Source organism: Sus scrofa, chromosome 5, assembly GCF_000003025.6.
Source record: "Sus scrofa isolate TJ Tabasco breed Duroc chromosome 5, Sscrofa11.1, whole genome shotgun sequence".
Lineage (NCBI taxonomy): Eukaryota > Metazoa > Chordata > Mammalia > Artiodactyla > Suidae > Sus > Sus scrofa.
Window position 1 is genome coordinate 33,909,422 of NC_010447.5, and position 21,005 is coordinate 33,930,426.

Sequence of the window (21,005 nt, forward strand, 5' to 3'; positions counted from 1 at the left end):
ATGGGTGGGGGCCGATTTCCCACCCACCCAGCTTTAGGTAAACGCCTAAAGGATTGTGAATGAAGGAAGTCCAACTGGTGCCGTCATCCAGGACTTCACTAATCCTCTAACGTCATTCTCTTGGAAGAGCTGGGGAATGCACGAGGTGGGGGAATCGGTGAGTTTGCTTGGCCCACGGCGAGGACTGTGCCTACCCATCACTATTATTTTCTACTGAAAAATAAAATGCCGAGTTCTCTGTCTAGAAAATATGGTTTATTAATTTGGTCCTAAGTAAGCCATATATAAAGGCCAAAGCCGGATCAGATAGATGTCTATCTGATGTCTGGCAGTTCATTGCCATAAACTATTTTTTTTTTTTTTTTTTTTTTTTTTTTTTTGCTTTTTCGGGCCACACTTGTGGCTTACGGAAGTTCCCAGGCTAGGGGTCAAATCAGAGCTGCAGTTGCTGGCCTGCACCACAGCCACAGCAATGTGGGATCTGAGCCATGTCTGTGACCTACACCGCAGCTTAGAGCAACACCAGATCCTTAACCCACTGAGCGAAGCCAGGGATCAAACCCACATCCTCATGGATCCTAGTCGGATTCGTTATTGCTGAGCTACAACGGGAACTCCTGGCACAAACTCTTATATAATATTTGGCATAACGTGTTTAATCTAAGCTCCATTCTCAGGACATTATAGTCATGCTAGCAATGGTGTGCTGGAAAGAGTCATCCATGGAATTCTCTAAGAGTGAAATTCTGGGTTCCCATCCAGTTTTTCTAGATTCGACCTATCAGATCCATAGCATCCAAGGAGAAATGGTTCTTAGTTCATAGCACGTACACAGAATAAGAAGTTAGCCAGTTGCTAGATTCATCTTTTCTCTTCTAGTTCTGTTTCTTTCTCTAGCTCATGTCTCTTCATTAATCTCCTTGGTGATGATCTCATTTCTACCTTCCTATTAGCCTAAACCAGGTTTCCTGAGCTCGGGAGCTCGGCAGTCAGGGCTTGATAGTCGTTGTGGGTGTGTGACCTTTGCGTTGCAGAATGTTTAGCAACATCCCTGGCCTCCGCCCATAAGATGCCCGTAACACCCCCCAGCGTGACAACCCAAAACGTCTCCAGACATTGCCAAATACTTCCTGGGTACAAAATTGCCTCAGATGCATCACTGTTAGCTAGACAAAGACCTTGGGACACCTTAGCATTTCTGTACAAAACCTATTTGAGGAATATTCTCATCTGTTTTCAGGATACAAGATACAACATTCCTTTTGCTGCTTCTGTTAGGTAAATGTCTAAGACTAGATGTTCAGAGAAGATGATTCCAGGTAACCGTCTGGCCACATCTACTTGTGAAACCAAGGCTGGGGCCCATGTTCTGGTCTAATTCAGAAATAAAGCAAAACACAAAAGCTGAATCTCCACATTGAGTTAATAGAGGAATCAGGGCAAATATAGTTTTTCTGTGCCTCTATTTTTCCAGGGTAATTGCTTCAGTTTTCCTTTTCCCACAGCCAGGGTTTTCTATGATTTGCAAGAAGAGAACAATGCTGGGAGTTTTGAGTTGGTTCTTTTGAGTCAATAGCCATCACTGTCCCACTGTCCTAGGAAAAGACTGTGCTAAAAATTGGGTTTCATAGAACCAATGAAAACAGAAAGCATATGAAAAGACTGAGGATCTACCGGGAGATTGTTCGATAAGACATAATGAGGAAAATGCTTGGCTATTCCAGTTGATACCGCAGCACTTCAGAAAATGACTGTTGCTGATCATGCAGAGGATGATTGTGAAGAGGAAGGGAATTCAAGTCCAATCTGGCTCTTGCTTAGGAATTTTTTACAGCTGTAGTTATTATTGCTCTTTAACTGATGCGGGACCTGATTTAGGGAGATGAGATGCCCTGAGAGGGTCCTCTAACTACCAACTAGGGGTGCTCAATCCTCTAGAATTATGGTGGAAAGAAAAAGGCAATTGATGTTTCTCTACTTTCAAATTATGATTGAGGGGATTGATCGAAGGGTTAGGGGCAGATTTTATCACCATGGTGATGAACCTGGGATATTGTGGGGAGGGAAGGAATGAGAAAAACACTGGAGAGAAGGAAGATATGGGAGACACTGGGAAGCATATGAAAGGGAAAAAAGAATAAGAAGCCCAAAGAGAAATGACAAGCTTTCTGAAGGAGGGAGATTAGAATCCTGGAGAATAAGCAAATGACTGCAGTGGGCAGGAGAAGACCTTTTTTTTCCTCTCTTTTTATTTTTAATTTTTAATTTTTTTTCTCTCTCTCTTTTTTTTTTTCTCTTTTTATTTTTGTTTTTTCCATCATGGTTGAGGGAGAAGGCCTTTCTTCTGTGGATGGTGGTGAATCCATGGGCATCAGTCCCCACTTGTGACTGTCAGAGCGCTGCCTGGGGCTCCCGCCTTCTCACATAAACTCCCGTGACTCCTCATGACTGCCAGCGAGACATAGCAGATGAGCCCATCTCACAGATGAGAATGTGAGAGACAGAAGCAGGAGGCCCTCTCACACACTCAGTGGGCAGGGAGCAGGGGTGGGGGTGGGTGTCACACACTGAGTTTCTTGTCTTCCTCCCATCACACCACACGGTTGCCTGGGCTCTGCAGATCCTCAGAGAGCAGACTTTGTGATAAGAAGTTCTCAGAGGAGTTCCCGTCAGGCTCAGCAGTTAGTGAACCCAACTAGCATCCATGACGACTCACTTGGGTTGGATCCCTGGCCTCACTCTGCGGGTTAAGGATCCAGCGTTGCCATGAGCTGTAGGGTAGGTTGCAGATGCGGCTCGGATCCCGTGTTGCTGTGGCTGTTGTGTGGGCCGGCAATTGCAGCTTCGATTCGACCCCTACCCTGGGAGCCTTCATATGCCACGGGTGAGGCCCTAAAAAGACCAAAGCCAAAAAAAAAAATAGAAGGTCTCTTAAGGAAGACTGAAGATTGGCTTAATTTCTCTGCAGAAGGAGTAAGCTATAACGGGAGAACACTAAAAAAGAGGGGTGTATATTTAAGTAAGCTTTTCTTTAAACTAATGGTAGATTATATATTTCTCCATTCTGTTTAAAATATGTTTTCCCATAACTTTGCCAAACTGGATTGAAATGGATGCCTGGTGTTCTGGAGGCAATGTCTTAAGAGGTTGACAGGACAGTGAAGGGGAGAGAACAGCCTTCTTTGTTTTGGGGGGTGGCAGTCATCCCTAAATTCTTGCGTGACAAAGAAAAAGCCCATGGGCCTTTATCTCTACTGACCTGTGGACCCCAGCATCAGAGCAGAGTTATCTCTCTGGAGAACAGAGAAAAAATGCAGTTAAGTAGGGCTTGACTTCCCTGTGCCCAGAGGGAATTCCCTGCTTGAGAATTCCATTGAATGCAGAGCAGAGCTGAGCCTGTTCTTGGAATGGATGAGCCCCAACGACTAAGCAGCTGGACCCTGTGACCATTCATCCCGTGGTTGTGAATTTCCAGAGCCCAGGAGAAAATGGGCTAGGCAGACAATACAGGCGGGCACAGGAGAAGAAATCATTTTGGTTTTGCAGCTTTGGTCTGTGTCGGGTAAAAACTCATTTTCTAGTGAAGAGAGAATTTCTTCATCCCATCTGGGCAGTTGCTGGCTTGAGTTTACAGCTGAACTCAACCCCATGGGCTCATCAAAAGGAGTTGTTTTTCAGTTTTCAGTGTGAGGAGGAAATAGAGGCCACCTCAAATTTTGATGAAATGTTGAGGAAATTAAATAATCCCTTGGGCCAAGGTGCATAAGGGATAGAGGGAAGCAGAGATAAATGATCTCTCCTAGTCCTCCACAAAACATATGATTCTATTTGTGTATAATTTATCACCTTGGATTTAGGAACAAAAATTGATTCTATTTCAAAAGCAGCTAAGTAGAAACTTACTTGAATGTGAGCAACAGATTAAAGCCAAAGAAAAGAGAAGATTTAAGTTGAAACATCCAAGAAGATAGTCAGGAGGCTGGGAGAAGATTAGGGCTCCTGCATTTGAGCTGTGCTGAGGGCCTGATCGCGTAGTCTGTATATCATGCTTCGGAAATATGGGTGCCTTTCCCAGGTGCTAACACTCTTGACCAACCGAGAGAACCATTTCTTCCAGTATTATTTCCTTTTAGTCTTTTGAGAAAAGTCAGTTCAACTAAATATCACTGGGGTCATGTAGCTAGAGTGGCCCCGTGGGATGCGATGTCTTATAAGAATATGCTAATTATAGCCCTGCATATTGGGAAGCATGGAAAGAGGAAGAGAAGGTGCTGCTGACTTTCTACTGTCAGAATGATGAAGAGGACCATGGCTAGACTCCAAGGTGGAGCACTGCCCTCCTGTAGGCATGCATACAAGGTCCAAGTACACAAGCAGGGCAGATGCAGAACTGCCTCCAAGGCTGGAGGGATTTCAGCCTGGCTCCCACAGGCATCCTCTGGAACTCTGGGCAAATTGCTGGCAGGGAGTTCCCGTCATGGCTCAGTGGTTAACGAATCTGACTAGGAACCATGAGGTTGCAGGTTTGATCCCTGGCCTTGCTCTGTGGGTTAAGGATCTGGCGTTGCTGTGAGCTGTGGTGTGGGCTGGTGGCCACAGCTCTGATTCGACCCCTAGCCTGGGAACCCCCATATGCCGCAGGAACGGCCCCCAAAATGGCAAAAAGACAAAAAAAAAAAATTGCTGGCAAATCCCACGCCCTTCAGACAGCACAGCATGGATGCAGCACACTCGACAAGAGTGAGGGCTCTTAAGTCAGGTAAACCTGGATTTGAATCCAAGTTCTGCCACTTCCCAGTGATGTGACGTTAGTCATATTACTTCTCTAAAGCTCTACTTTCTCCATCTTTAAACTGGAGATAATAGTGTATCAATTCATAGGACTCCTGTGGGGATTCGTGGGATTACCTGTGAACTTTATAGACTGCTGTGAACACTCAATAAGGGGCAGCAATTAGGGTTATTTTGTTTCTTAAGCCATATGCGTCTTCATCCGATGACAGAAACAGTGAGAGCAGTATTCTCAAGACGTGGCCTTCTGGGAAACGTTGGAAGCCCCCAACAAACAGCCACCCCAAGAACTCCTTGGAGGGAGTTAGTCACCCCGCATCCCCATCGTGCAGTCCTGGACCCCCTTAACCTCCCAGCTGCAACACCCTACTTCATCCCAAACAACCTGGAAGACACAGTAACTGGTCCCATGTGGTGACATGATTGGGATTTGTACTTTAAGACTCTGAGTGAAATGGCTGCAAGCCTTGTATTTGGTTCCGTAGCATTTGGTTAGGTAGGTGTCATGTTCTGGAGACTTCTCTAGTGTTCAAGACCTAAGAGTAGACACAGAAGGAGATGGCCAGGGAGCCCAGGGTGCGGGCAGACACCGAGGAGCTAGAAGGTGTCAGCCTGGATTTGTCAGGCTGGACACTTTGATTGCTTTCGAGGAGGCTTTGCAAATGCCTTGTACTCTGAACACTGTGGCAGGAAGTAAGCAAGAGAGTCACCAGGAAAAAATACTACAGCGTGAAACGTAGGTCTCATTTATAGCAGTACAACAATCAACCATAAATATTATATCTATAAATGTATAGTTGTACAACTGTAAATGTAATAAAATCCATTGAGTAATTAAAAAAAAAAAAAAAAAGGTGGGTCCCTGGAGAAGGAGAAAGCCTAGGGAGACGAAAAGGACAAAAGGTTGAGAGAATAAAGGTGCAAGAGAGAAAAATGAAGTCTCCAAGATCACAAAAGAAACTAAAGGGAGATGGAGCTTTCTGATGCTGATGAAGCTTAAGAAGTAGGAAATGATAATAGTTATAGAAAGAGGGGTGAGGTGGTTAGAAAGCCTTGAATGAGAAATCGGAATTAGGAAGGAGCTTTTGAGGCATTATATGATCCATCTCCCTGTCTTTATAACCGAAGGAAAGAAGAAAGGGGAGGCGTTCTGCTGTGGTGCAGCAGCTTAAGGATCTGGTGGTGTCTCTGTGATGCCAAAGGTTTGACCCCAGCCCAGCACAGTGAGTTAAGGATGCAGCTTTGCTGCAGCTGTGGCCTAGGTCATAGGTCCCAGCTATGGCTCAGATTCAGTCCCTGGCCTGGGACCTTCCATATGCTGAGGGTGTGGCCAACAAAAAAAAAAAAAAAGAAAAAGAAGAAGAGGAGGAAGAGGAAGAAAGGAAGAAGGAGGAGGAGGAGAAGGAGGTGGAAGAGGGGGAGGGAGAGGAAGAGAAAGAGGGGGAAGGAAAGAGAGACTCCTTTGTCTCCCTCTTGGCAGAACTGTGATCTATAAGGCCCTTTGCAACGCTCACAGTCTGTGCTTTGTAAGTCATGTGCATGTTTTTAAGAGTCCTGATTTGGTTAAGATCTGTCCCTGTGGTCTGCATAACTTCTATGAAAGTCACTTTGTCATGGATGGCATGCATGTGTTTCATTTCCTCGGTTCCCAGAAGGTCAGGATCATAATAATGCCCTTCAAAGTTTTCAGTAGCTTATACAGTATGATCATTTTTAAAAAACACCTGACCAGGCCCCAGGTATGTTCTGGAACTCATGCTTGAACTTTGGGGAAAGTAAGAATCTGAGTTAGAACCAGGTCCGAGAGCTTTCTGGCCTTCCTTTGGGGGACTCCTCCGTTTGCTCGTCGTTAAACTCAATGATATCCGTTTCCTTGGTGTCCAGGTTTTCCATTAAATACAGCACATCAGGGGACACTCGAGAACCAGCCACAAAGTTGATTCCACTGGTGTCTGAGGATGCTTCTGTGTCAAGTAAAGAAACTGGCTCAGGGCTCGTGGGAGCCAGACTTGGGGCTGCCAGGGAGGTGTGGCTGGACCCTAGCAACCCCGGGAGGCTCCACCTCTGAGGGGACTTGTCATTCTTCCGAAGATCCTCCCCGGAAGCGAACTTGAGGATGTTTCCCTCAGCTTTGGCTGGAACAGTCTGGAAGCTGGGGTCCTGAGGAGGTGTCCCTTTCTCTGAGGGGAACGGGATGGATCCCACAGGGTCCTCCTGCTGCCCAGTCCCGCTCGGCTGAACCCCAGTAAAGTCAGAGCTCTGGATGGAGGCTGTGGAGTCGTAGTGGTCCTCCTCCGCCGGGGGCACTGGTGCTGTGACCCGCACCTCGGGGACCTGCGGCGTTTTGGTGGGGGAGCCCCTCACGCTGGACTGGGGCGTCAGGCTGGTCTCTCTGATGGTGGACAGCTCTCCCAGGCTGGAGTGCACCTTGGGGCTCCCCTCTGCGGGCCACGGCTCCTTCCAGGGGGCCGAGGCACGGTGAGGGCTCCTCGGGGGCACGTCCAGCAGATCCCTGGCAGGGCTGAGGTCCCTCGGGGTGAGGAACATGGAGCTGTCACTGGCCTGCCTCCCGTAACTTCTCCTCCTGGGGCTGGCGGCGTGTTCGTGGGCGCTCAGGAACCGCTTGACCCTTCTAATCACGGAACGGCGATGGCCGTGCTTCTCATAATCCCACAGCCACTCCTCACTCGGCAGGTCAGACCCGGACAGCCTGAAACACACAAGAACAAGATGCAGGCAGAACAGCTTCAGAGGCCCAACTTTGGGGCCAGGGTCTCAAAGTTAAGGACCAAGTTCAGGATTTTCACATTACAGATTTTGAAATGGAGGAGGCAGGGGGACTTCACCTTGAGATAACCTAGCAGAGGTTCTCTAAACTTTTGGTCCTCAGGACCCTTTAATACTTTAAAAAATTACTGAGGGAGTTCCCGTCGTGGCGCAGCAGAAATGAATCCCACTAGGAACCATGAGGTTGCGGGTTCGATCCCTGGCCTTGCTCAGTGGGTTGAGGATCTGGTGTTGCTGTGGCCATGGTGTAGGCCAGCAGCTGTAGCTCCGATTCAACCCCTAGCCTAGGAACCTCCATATGCCAAGGATGCGGCCCTAAAAGGACAAAAGACAAATAAGCAAGTAAGTAAGTAAATAAATAAATAAATAATTACTGAGTACCCTGAAGAGATTGGTTTATGTGGTTATAGTGACTGCCATTTACTGTGTGAGAAATGATGACTGAAGAATATAGAAAGCACAAGAACGAACAAGCATGCATTCCATTCACTAAGTAATGACATCATCACATAGCACATAGCCTCTGGAGAATTCCACCGGACACTCACAAAGGGATAAGAGTGAAAAAGGCAGATAACAGCTTAATGTTACCATGAAAATAATTTTGACATTAAGGACTTGGATTCTGGGGTCTCAGTTCTTGGGGATTTCCAGAGGTCCCCAGACCATACTTTGAGAATCACTGATGGGACATTAAAAAAAAAAAAGGGAGTTCCTGTCATGGTGCAGTGGAAACAAATCCGACTAGGAACCATGAGGTTGTGGGTTTGATCCCTGGCCTCACTCAGTGGGTCAAAGATCCAGCATTGCTGTGAGCTGTGGCGTAGGTCACAGACGTGGCTCGGATCCAGCTTTGCTGTGGCTCTGGTGTAGGCTGGCAGCTGTAGCTCTGATTAGACCCCTAGACTGGGAACCTCCATATGCTGTGGGTGCGGCCCTAAACAGGCAAAAAAAAAAAAAAAAGATATAGTATGTGTTCTTTCTCCATTGTTACAGGTGAACTAAAGTCATTTTTTCCCAGGACCCATATAACCCCCTAAAACAATGGATCATAGCTAAATTCAAGACAATCCAAACAACAGCTAACATTTCCTGCACCTCCCATGTATCAGTTCAATCATCACAGTAGTCGTGTATGTTGTTATCATTATTATTCACACTATGCAGGTAAGGGTACTGAGGCCTTGAGAGATTCATTAAGGCTATGTAGCTAGTGAAGGCCAAATGCAGAAGCCAGATCCCAAGGTCTTTGCTCCTAATCCCTTCCATATAATGTCTGCTACATAGATGTTAAGTGAGAAGATAGAACCCAGGAGCAAAATAATGTGTATAATACAGTCCTTGCCCAGAGGTCATTCCTGGTCCATACTTTGCATTTCTGTACTTGGGGAACGAATACAACCGTCAGGATGGTGTGGACTTGCAAGGCAGCTGGACTCTGCTGGTGATTAAGTCTTATGGATTTGGTATTGCTAAGAAGAATACCCTGTTGAATTTTCAGCATTTAAGATATAAAACAACCCCCCCCCTTTTTTTTTTTGTCATTTTAGGGCCGAACCCACAGCATATGGAAGTTCTCAGGCTAGGGGTTGAATTGGAGCTGCAACTGCCAGCCTATGCCACAGCCACAGCCACGCCAGATCTGAGCCTCATCTGCGACTTAAACCACAGCTTGCGGCAATGCCAAATCCTTCAACCCACTGAGCGAGGCCAGACATTGAACCCAAATCCTTGTGGATACTAGTCAGATTCTTAACCTGCTGAGCCACAATGGGAACGCCAATCCTAACTTTTTTTTTTTTTTTTTTTTTTTTTTTTTTTTGTCTTTTTGCCTTTTCTAGGGCTGCTCCCGTGGCATATGGAGATTCCCAGGCAAGGGGTCTAATCAGAGCTGTAGCGACCTGCCTATGCCAGAGCCACAGCAATGCGGGATCCGAGCAGCGTCTGCAACCTACATCACAGTTCACGGCAATGCTGGATCCTTAACCCACTGAGCGAGGCCAGGGATTGCACCCGAAACCTCATGGTTCCTAGTCAGATTTGTTAACCACTGTGCCACGACGGGAACTCCAATCCTAACATTTTTAATCTTCTCCAAGGCTGAAATAAATGGATAATGGAATGACAGTAGGGCTATTGGTAAAGGTAGGTTCTCACCTCAAATTACTCGGTTATTTGTCTCACATCTTTGTGGATGTACAGTCTTAACGAGTTTCAAAGAACTGTTTCAAGCCCTGCCCTTAAACCTCCTGGCTCTAGGAGCAAGAGTGATCAGGCCGTCCCAGTCCAGTGTTTGTATTGACATCTGTGTTGACAAGATGCTTTAACCAAGTGCATTTTATGGGACATAAAGGAAGAAGTTGGAAGAGCATAATAGGGGAACAGCATAGTACTGGTGTAACCTGAAAGTGTAAAGTGAGCGGCCAAAGAAAACGTTGTTCTTCTGTGTTTATGAATAAAAGATGGATGATTGAGATGATTAACTGGCTCAATGTCCTGGCATGGCATCCGATTACAACCTTGTGCTGTTATTCTAAAGCCCCGGCAGTGCCCTTGGCTACCAGATAGGCTTCTGGCCCACCCTCCACTGTTCAGGGCTCAGATTCTGTTACACTGACTTGAGAAACGCAGACTCATGCTTCAGCAGCCTTGGTGGCCCTACTTATTGCATTTCATTAGGTCAGATCTCCAGTCACACTTCAGGAACCCATTTAGTTATGGAGGACAGCAGAGCAGTTTGTCGCTAAGACTGGGAATCCAAGGTAGAGCTGGCAATCCCTCCGTAAAGGACAGGCCTCTGTCCTCCATTGGGGATCTTGACTTTTTATTTAGGATTTGTCTTCCCTAACTACTTCTAAACCACATGTCCTTGTAAGAATGACAAAATCCTTTTTTTTTTTTTTTTGTCTCTTGGCCTTTTCTAGGGCCGCACCTGCAGCATGTGGAGATTCCCAGGCTAGGGGTTGAATCGGAGCTGTAGCCACCAGCCTATGCCAAAGCCACAGCAACGCTGGATCCTTAATCCCCTGAGCAAGGCCAGGGATCAAACCCACAACCTCATGGTTTCTAGTCGGATTCGTTAACCACTGCGCCACGATGGGATCTCCAAGAATGACAGAATCTTTTGGGGAAAGCATTTTTGTATTGTTATTACTTTAAAACTTTGTGAATCCTAAGGAAAAACTTTGTAACTACAACTGATGTAGTGGTATGTACACTCACCTGGGGCAAAAGGATTAAGGGTCACAAATTGGAGAAAAATAAACTTGTTGCAAGAGCAAATGGCAAAAAGGCCAGGCCTCCTGCAGATATTCTACTGACTCACCCCCTGATATTGGGCAGGACTGCCAGTGAGATCTGTGGCACCTTCCTGCTGTTTGAGACTGTGCTGTGGATGCACAGGATTTATCCACGTACCCAACTAAATGCATTGAGCATCTGTCATGAGTAAATTTGTTGTGTTAAGTTCTGTATAACATGATTTAAAAGGAGGAGGGAAGGCCTGTATATAAATAGCTCAATTGGGGGCAAAGTAAATGGTTGAGCTGGTCTTTGACACTGAGTAGGAATCAGATAGGTAGAGAAGGGACAGAATATTCCAGGTGGAAGAAGTGACCTGAGCAAATGAGATAGGGGGGAACTTCAGGAATTTATGAGGAATGGGAAATACTCGAGTTTGTGTCAAACACACAGAGTAGATGTCAGGTATAAAGCTGGTAGCCTTGGACTTGTGTTATAAAGAGTCTTATAGACCCGGCAGGAGGATTAGGACTTTATCCAAAGGCAGTGGGCAGGTATGGGTTGTCTTTGAGAGGAGAGGGCCTAACTAGAGTTGTGTTATTTGGTAGTTGTGTCCACATAGGAAAGGTTACCTGGAGAGCAATGTCGATGAGTATTCTCATGCAGAAATGCTCTGGAAAAGAAACATGACCTTGGAACTTTCTACACCATTCGTCAGAAAGACCCAATAGTGCTCTCTGGAAGAGCACTTGGTGGTCTGTGATTTGGAGAGCCATTCTATGAATCTCATGCTGGAGTGATAAAGGAAGCCCTCTAGCTTGCCATGCTATCAAACAGTAGTAGTGCACCCTCCCCCTGCCCCGCCGCATGATTGACCTAATGATGTTTCTTCCAAATGTTTCTGTGATGGAAGTTTTCATTGCCGACACCCAATACCCATCTCCTTTCTCTGAGTCATGGTTCCCCATATGACACCAGTGGTTTGAGAACAAAATGGTTTAAGGCTTAGAACATGCAACATAGAATACATTAGAAGATTCTTTCTTTCCCTGTTGAAAGGAGGTAGCTTTTAGGTCCTTTTAGATTTTCTGCTCCTCCTTATTTGATTTTTAAAGTGTACCTTTAGTATAGGGTTACAATCCTGAAGCCCAAATATAACACCACTTAAAATGCCCCAAAACAATTTAGCAGAAACAATATATGATAGAATGTAAGTCCCCTCAAGATACTGCTATATATTAGAGAAGGTCAGATGAAAAACCTGGGTCTTGTGTTCTGGAGTCCACTTGGACTGAGATAGGCAGGTAATTAGAGACCTGAGGACATTCATGCAAAGTGCCATACAGCCATTAGTGTCCAGGAGATGGAATTTGAGAAGTGCTTCTGTGGTGAGGAAAATGATTTATTTCAGGAGCTTGCAGAGCCAGGATGACTGCTGCTGTCCAGGCTGACACTAACTAGCTGTGTGACCTTTGGTGAGTCACTTAACCTCCCTGTGACCTAGCATCATGCTTGGTAAATCAATGACAACAAACCCACTCTACTGGCTTTACAAGGGTGTTTAGAAGTTCAAAAGGAATAACAGATGTAGAAAAGCTTTGAAGAGGAGAAGATATAAAAAGGACTCTATCAATAACTGGCAACCCTTCAGAGATGGTTTCCAAACCACCATCGACTGCATATGGTTGGAGGGAAAAATAGTGTCTGCCCGAAGGTCACTCCCTTTCCTCCTTCAAGGCTGTCCTTTAAGGAGTTTCCGCTATGGCTCAGCATGTTAAGAACCTGACTAGTCACTTGTGATGAAACATGACGGAGGATGGTGTGGGGCGAGGAATGTGTATGGATGTATGACTGGGTCACTTTGCTGTACAGTAGGAATTGGTGGGACACAGTAAATCAACTATAATGGAAAAAATAAAAATCATTAAAAAAAAAGAGAATCCATGAGGATACATGTTCCATCCCTGGCCTTGCTCACTGGATTAAGGAACTGGTGTTGCTACAAGCTGAGGCTCAAATCTGGTATTGCTGTGGCTATGGTGTAGGCTGGCAGCTGCTGCTCGAATTTGACCCCTAGCCCGGGAACATCCATATGCTGCAGGTGCAGCCCTAAAAAAAGAAAAGAAAAAAATAAAGAGTGTCCTTTAAAAAATGTTACTACATCTCAAAGCTGCCATCTAACCATTAACATGTTGAAAGGGATAACTACCTCAGTCATTTAGTGGTGAAACTAGAGTATTGAGCAGATGGAGGGGAAATATAAGGCTGGGAGGAAGCTGGGTTGAGAGAAAGAAGATAAAGCCAATCAGGTGGTGGGACGCCTTGACCTTGCCTCCCAATGCTGTTGTTTGGTGCCATTTGTGGACATTGTCAAATCCTGCAGGGAGCCTTTACGGCACAATATAAATCATCAATGCGGAAGAAGTGAGATTGAGAAACATTGTGGCATGTATTGGGCTATTTCTGAAAGGGAGGCGCAGGGTTGCTGGCAGAGAAAGAATAAGTTACGTTAAACTCAGCAATCTCGTTGGTTCTAGTTGAGGTTGGAAGGTGGGAGACCATGTACTATTTCTACAGGTCAGATCAATGTCCAGATTGAGATGTGTTCTTATTGTAACCTCGAGTGTTAAAAAAAAAAAAAAATGCCAATTTTCAAAATGGTTATGGAGCACCTACAAAACCATCAGCCCCACAGTCTCCCTGACCAATGACAAATATCAGAGGGCACCAGCAGCCGTGATTTAATTAAGGCCTCTTGAAAAGATGCTTGGGTTGGTCACAGGTGCAGAAGAGCACTTGTCACCCCCTGTTACCATAACAAAGAAGAGGCAGGGCACAGGGCTTAAGCAGAGGGCTTTCAGACTTCTTGGGGTATATCTGACATGGAAAAGACCAAAACGGCCCTGATGACTTGAAAGATTTAGTGTATTTTTTCAAAAGCAAACCCCTTTTCCTTAGTGTGATCAGGTAAATATGGATTTTCAAAGATTGAAGGATAAAACCAGATGATGCTTGTCTGTCTTTCTCTGTGGCTGCTTTTAAAGTGGTATTTTGACCATTTAAATCCAAGTAATCAGAGGTCACTTTAGCAGAACTGAAATGAGGAATTTAGCAATATTATATTTAATCCAGTGAGTCCTACGTGTCACGTCAGCTTTACTGTTTTCTAATTGCTAGTGTATTCAGTCAGGCGGCTGCTGGGAGCGAGCCACTAATTTGCCTGAAAATCTCTCAGGCAGAGGTGCGTGTGCCCTTATTCGTGGGAAAAGCAAAATGTACGCTTCAAACCCATTAGAGGCAGTGTTATTTTTAACCTTGTGCACTGCAGAATCGCCGTCAAAGCTGTCACTAAGGATTTAGAAGATGAGTAAGTAACCCTCATGCTAAGCTGGGAGCGTACGGCTGAGTGTTGTGAGGAAAATCCGGCTGACAGAGGGTTGTATGCACCCAGCCCCCTCCCCACTCCCCTGCTGGGGACAGTTTCAAGCAGTGGAGCATGATGGGAGCTTGCTGAGCTCAGACGCTGGCCACCCTGCCGCTGCCTCTCTGTTGTCTCTCTGCTGCCTCTCTGCTGGTTTAGACTGAGGATTATGGCAAAGCTGCTTAAAGAACAGGCATATCTAGCCTCACGTTACCACTCCGGGATGCTCACTGGGCCTCCACCGGCTGTTGCAAAAAGAAGCTGTGGCCTAGAGTTAAAGTCCCCACCTTTCCATACTGTTGTATTCAATGGGAGTTTTGTTAGAATGGGAAATTAAGCCATCTGTACCCCTCATACCACCTAGGAGGTGAAAACTGAGCGCCAATGGTGACCCCGTGTCAGCTATGAAAGAATCCCTGAGCAGGTTCTAAAATTATAAACTTAATGCACATTCATCCCCTTGGGAGTTTCCATCTCTCCTTCCTTTCTGGTCCATTAAATGAAAATCAATGTTCTGAGAATATGTCTTTGGTGAAGTTAGGGATTCAGAATTTGGGATATTTTTGGTTGTTTGTGGCACAAGCATGCATATATATCTCAGACTGTGCATTTTTCTTTTAAAGTTAAAATACTTGAATATTGTTGGCTAAAAAGGGATTACTGAATACAACATCCATTTAGAAGTATGTTTAACCACACCTTAATAAAGTATTTGCTCGCCTGAATACTGATTTTGCTAATTCAAACTAATAGCACTAAGAATATTCTGACTGTACTGCAGTATCCTAGATGTGCTATGTACATTAAGTACATATATGTAATAATTGCAAACAAGTAGTTGTATTATTTCTACATATTCTTAGGACTTTGGGGATGACAATAGATACGTAAAAGTCATTATTTCCAGGTACGTGACTGTAGTTACATAAAACCAAATAAATATTATTAAAAATTTTTTTTTTGTTTTTTGCTTTTTCAGGCCACACCCACGGCACATGAAGGTTCCCAGGCTAGGGGCCTAGTCAGAGCTATAGCTGCCAGCCTACGCCACAGCCACAGCAACGCAGGATCCGAGCTGCGTCTGTGACCTACACCACAGTTCACAGTAACGCTGGATCCTTAACCCACTGAGTGAGGCCAGGGATTGAACCCGCAACCTCATGGTTCCTAGTCAGATTCATTTCCGCTGTGCCATGATGGGAACTCCCCAAATAAATCTTAAATAAATTCTTCAACTCTTACAAAAATTTCACGGTTTCTCCTCTTTGTTAAGTGGATCCTTAATTCACTTCACAGACGCGTTCCTTAAGATCACTCCTGATGTGAGGAAGTTTCGGCATATTTGAATCATGGCAGAAACAGTGTTCTTTGGATGGGACTGCAGTTAGCAGTTTAAGGTTCCCAGGCTGAGAGCACGCTTTTAAGTCAGCAGGACAGAGTGAGGTCAGTGCCACGTGGACACCCCTCATGACTCACTTGAGGGATCCATCTCAGAAGCAGCTGTAGCCTCACTTCTCCAGATCTTCACACACTTGGGCTGTTATGGATGGCTATTTTGTTAGGATTTTTCCAATGCCTTTAAGGGGTTATTGCTGCTTTACTATTGGCTGTTTTGATTTCCCAGACAGGATTAAAGGGAGTTAGGAGACTTCAGGTCTTTATTTCCCATATATTCCATTCCTCAGAGCCTTAAAAATTGGAGCTAATGGATAATCCCAAGTATTTAAAAAATAATAAGAATTTTGGAGTGAGTTCATGATGGTATAATGTGAAGACAAGCATTGCACCTCAGACTAGCTGTGGTAGGCTAGGTAGGCCTGGACCTTATTTCATGTTTGTTTAAAAAAGAAATTTATTTTCAACAATGTTGGCTTGAGTTTGAGCATTCTAAGTTTGGGTTTTGTTTTGTTTTTGTTTTTTTTTTTACTTTCTTTTTAGAGCTGCACCCTTGGCATATGAAAGTTCCCGGGCTAGGGGTCGAACTGGAGCAGCAGCTGCCAGCCTATACCACAGCCACAGCCACGTGGAATCTGAGCTGTGTCTCCCCCTATTCTATCTGTGTGCTAGCTCCAAATTCTTTTTTTTTTTTTTTTGCTGCACCAGCAGCATATGGAAGTTCCTGGGCCAGGGATTGAATCCATGCCACAGCGGAGACCACACTGGATCCTTAACCCCACTGAGCCACCAGGGAACTCCCCAAATTCATTCTATTTTTTTTTTTTTTTTGTCTTTTCTAGGGCTGCTCCTATGGCACATGGAGATTCCCAGGCTAGGGGCCTACGCCACAGCCACAGCAACACGGGATCCAAGCCGCATCTGCAACCTATACCACAGCTCATGGCAATGCTGGATTCTTAACCCACTGAGCAAGGCCAGGGATCAAACCTGCAACCTCATGGTTCCTAGTCGGATTCGTTAACCACTGGGCCATGATGGGAACTCCCCCAAATTCATTCTTAAAGATGCATGTTAGATTTTCCAACTACAAGAGGCTTCTTTGAGTCTTCCGACCCTGTGAAGGGTACCTCCACTGCGTTCCTGCAAGACTCTCAGCATTTCTCTATTGTTGCATTTACCACAGGGTATTATAACATGTCTCCTAGTTATGTCTGTGAGCTTAAAAGGTGTGTTTTACTTGCTTGTTTGTGTTTTAATAAGAATTTTATTTATTTATTTTTTGCTGCACCTGTGGCATGAGGAAGTTCCTAGGCCAGGGATCATACCCACGCTACAGTCATAACCAGAGCCATAGCAGTGAAAACACGGGATCCTTAACCTGCTGAGCCACGAGGGAACTCCTGCTTGTTTGTTTTGTTATCTCCAGCATCTGACATAGAACCTACCATATACTAGGCCCGAAAAGAAAATTTTGCCCAAATAAACGAGGGTGTTCTATATGTGACCGTACAAGGGAAAACATGATAATTTAAATTTGCACTTGAGATAAAAAGGGGGAGGGAAGTACTTTTATTTCAGTAATGTATATTTGGTAAGTGCCTGAAAAGACGGCAGTGTTTTGAACATGTTCCTGAATTTAGAGAACAAAGGAATTGTCTCCAAGGAGTTTTCTTTTTATGTGGAAATGCATAGTGTGCTGCATGTAAAAGAATGTGTGAGGCGGAGTAATTTCTCAGGTTGCCCTTGGATGGTATTTTTGCTCAGTTATTGAAGGGCACTGCCTTGATTTTGGAATTTCTGGGCCATGGGCATTGTGATTATAAACCCGAAACATTCGTATGAAAAGATGAGGGAAATTTGATTTCTGAATGAAATATGCTGGAAACATATATCCTAAATAGAATAAGAAAACAAAAACCTTACTCATCCAGGAAAGGATTTTCATGTGCCCATCTAAGAGCAAACACCGAAATGTTTGCATCCGTACCATGTTTGACACCTAGTTCACATCCTAATGCAAAGAACTCCTTGGCTCCGTCATTGTCAACCACCTGTGCTACAATAATCCTTACTTTTGCTTTCCCTCTTCCCTGAGCCTCAGTCAGATGGTTTACTTGGTGTTGACCTTGTATTTGGTGAGTGACCAAGTCAATGCTTAGGGAATCATTTTTTTCTGATTTTAGAGGACATCTCTTATTTTTGCCAGCCCAGCAAAGCATTCACCCTTCTCCTGGTAATAGCACTCTGATTTTTTCTTGAGACATCACCTACTCTATATGGTTGGTTGGGGCTGACCACACCCTTTAGTCCAAATACAGACACATGAACCAACCTTCACTAATCAAAATATTATGTCTTCCTGTCGATAATTACTGGTTCAAGAATGGGCTTGTTAACCAAGCCCAGCCAATCATAATCAATCCAGTACTTTAGTTTTAAGAGTTGGAAAAGAGATGTAGCTTTCCACAGAGGATAAACAGTTCACCTGGAAAAGCTGGCTGCCATCTTGCCTTTTTGCCATCGGGAGGGGGGAGCCTACTTGAAACCTGAGCCCTTGGAGAGAAGAGTAGAACTGAGGGACAGTGAAATGCAGTGCAGGTTCTGCACTGACATGCTTGAGCCTCTGGATCCAGCCACACTCAAGGATAGGCTACTTTCTGGGTATGATCCAAGAAACTCCTTTTTGCTTAAGCTAGTTTAAGTTGGTTTTCTGTCATAGGCAGTCAGATAGAAACACCTTGCCTTAATAGCACAATCATGAAAAGAACTGACACTAAGGGATCAAAGACGGCATTCCTGGAATGCTGGCTTCCAAAAGCCTGAATTCCTTCAGTGACCTTTCCTGGGTTGTGAGAGTCCGTTTTAAGGGTCCTCATTCGTGCAGAAAGTCAAGATCAAGTGAGCTTTTGCCTAGTCGTTTCTTTGACCAGTTGGATCTAGCACAGTTCAGTTAAACATCTCAAAATCTCCCCTAGTAGACGCTGGCTTTTGCTTGTGCCTGTTCCATCCTGCTAGTAAACAGAGCATCTTAACTAGAGTTAGTTTAATATGAAAAAATAGCTTAGACTTATTTAACCTTTCTGTGCCTCAGTTTGACACCCACAAATAAGATTTCTGTACTAGTTGATAATTATAATGCTCTGCAGTTATATTTCGCGTGTTTTTATGTTGACAGTCACTACAATCTTATTTAATCTTCTCAATAATCATTTGGGTTAGATATTTTCTCCAAGGTCTTGTAAATTCCTAATATTATGTTTCTATATTTCAAAATAGGAGAAATATGTATTTTAATACTTTCTATAGAACATAGACACTTGCACAGGAATGTAAAATTATGATGATTAGGATGAATCTGTCGATCAAGATAAAAATCTCAAGCCCCCAAAAATGATAACTTTAACCATCACGCAAAAACAATTCAATAGACATTAGAAATGGGGCACAAGTGGGGCTTTCAGTCTACTAAGATCATCACCATGATTCCTTGACCCACTCAATGGTGCTGGTCTCTTTTCTTTTACAAGTCAGATCTTCAAATATTTTGCATTAATCAATGATGGGGGTGGAGGGGAAGGTAAAAGCTTATTTAGTGATCTAAAAGCAATTCACAGAAAAGTATTGGATTAATTTTCAGAACTGGGAAGGTTGCTAGATACCTGTAAAACTGCCACTGCAGAAAGTATTACAAAGCGCTGAGAAGGGCAAATAGTAGGAAATTACTGTTTCAGGTGACTGCAGATGAGTGTCTTGGTCTGGATAAGTACAGAAAGCCCAGGTTGAGCAGGTATCTAGAAGCATAAGCAAGTCAATCCTGGAGTAGGTAGACAAAGCTGTGCTTTGAGGGCAAGGCAAGTCTCCTGGCTCCTAATCCATCTCATTATTTGCCTCCTGAAATTCCGCTTTTAGTCATCTTTTTCTTCGGGTTTTGAAGGGATTTCAGCCTCAAAGTTTCTTTTGGAGGAGGAGCTCCCCAACCCATTATTTAGGAGGATTAGGAGACATTCCACTAAGAATAAGGATTGTAGGCATGCAATGGAAGCTAGATATCCTCCCAGTAGTGTTAAAAACCAGCCAATAGGCCCCAAGTGGAGACCAAGCCCCATGTTACCAAATGGAGACTTAAGTATTGTTTCAGTTCTCCCAGAAATGGAACCTTAAACCAATCAATCAGGAATTTCCTGATCAGCCTCAGTTAGGTAATCGGCCTACTGGACCCCTGCCATCCCTTTTAGGAAAGTGACCTTGCAATAAGCAACCCACTTTTTTGCCTGGTATGACTTCCTTGTTCCTGCTTCCTTCTGCCTATAAAAGCATTTCATTTGCGCAGCTCTTTGGAGCTCCTTACTGACTGTTAGACTGGATGCTGCTCAATTCATGAATTGTTGGTAAAGCCATAATATCTTTAAAATTTGCTTAGTTGATTTTTGTTTTTTAGCAGTAGAGAAAAAGGAGGGGTGAACGGGGGCAGGGGGAGAGAACAAAGAAGAGTCATGGGTGGCAACTACAGGACACAAACTCACTTCACAAATCCACTTAGACCTGACCTCAGGGAACAATGAACCATAGATTTGCCAAAAGTTATATGAAATATTCTGCAAAAGTTTTTCCTTTTTCTACAATATTTTTGAGGGGTTCTTTTTACTTTTCTAAATTTGTCTACACTCTTCTCTTTAAGTTTCTTGGAAACTGTGACATCTGCCTTCAGCAAATATACTCAAACTTCCCCCACATTCACACATTTCTCCAAAATCAAATACATTATCAGATTTAATAAAATTATTCAAAAACCGTGCATGATTTACTGCAGGCCTCAGCCTATTTATTTAAAGCTCACAGTACATGGGGACAGATTGTTATGTTAAAATCGCTGAAGAGAGACTGGCTGTATACTAAACAAGTTAGTTTGATCAAAATTATAATCTTAGAGAAAGCTTTCGATAAAATTTATCTTATTCCTTAAGGCTTGTTTGTTTCAAAATAGTCCTAACACAGTGCTCACTTGGTATATGTTCAATAAATACTTGTTAAAATGCATTAATTATGATAATCGTGATTAAATAATAAACAACCATATAAGTAAATAATTTATCTTCAAGTTGGAAGAGAAAAAAAGAGGGATGGTTTCACAACCCTTGGAAAATTTGCTGTGGTATAAAAGAAAGATAAAATGCAAATTATCCCAACACATACACATATACACTATATTTAAGCCAGAAACTATAGTCTCTTTACTTTCTCAGTCTCTTGGGCTTATTAGTTATGTCTGAAAATTTGAAAAGGCTACCATTATATGATGTTAATAATATGTTCTCATGAAAGTAACTACAAGACCATAGCATAAAAAGATCAGAGTAGTGAACTACTT

At 44.0% G+C, this 21,005-nt stretch overlaps 1 protein-coding gene across 5 annotated transcripts in view; it reads right to left on the reverse strand.

Annotated features, from left to right (window-relative positions):
- BEST3 (bestrophin 3) overlaps positions 552-21,005 on the reverse strand; it is a 47,199-nt gene continuing 26,745 nt past the window's right edge. For 3 of the 5 annotated variants that reach the window (XM_013997718.2, XM_003481658.4, XM_013997720.2), the window contains one exon: positions 552-7,501. In XM_013997718.2, the coding sequence (XP_013853172.1) occupies positions 6,580-7,501 (922 nt within the window). In that variant the 3' untranslated portion in view covers positions 552-6,579. The remainder of the gene's footprint in view (positions 7,502-21,005) is intronic. The other 2 variants (XM_021091976.1, XM_013997719.2) reach the window with 1 other exon arrangement.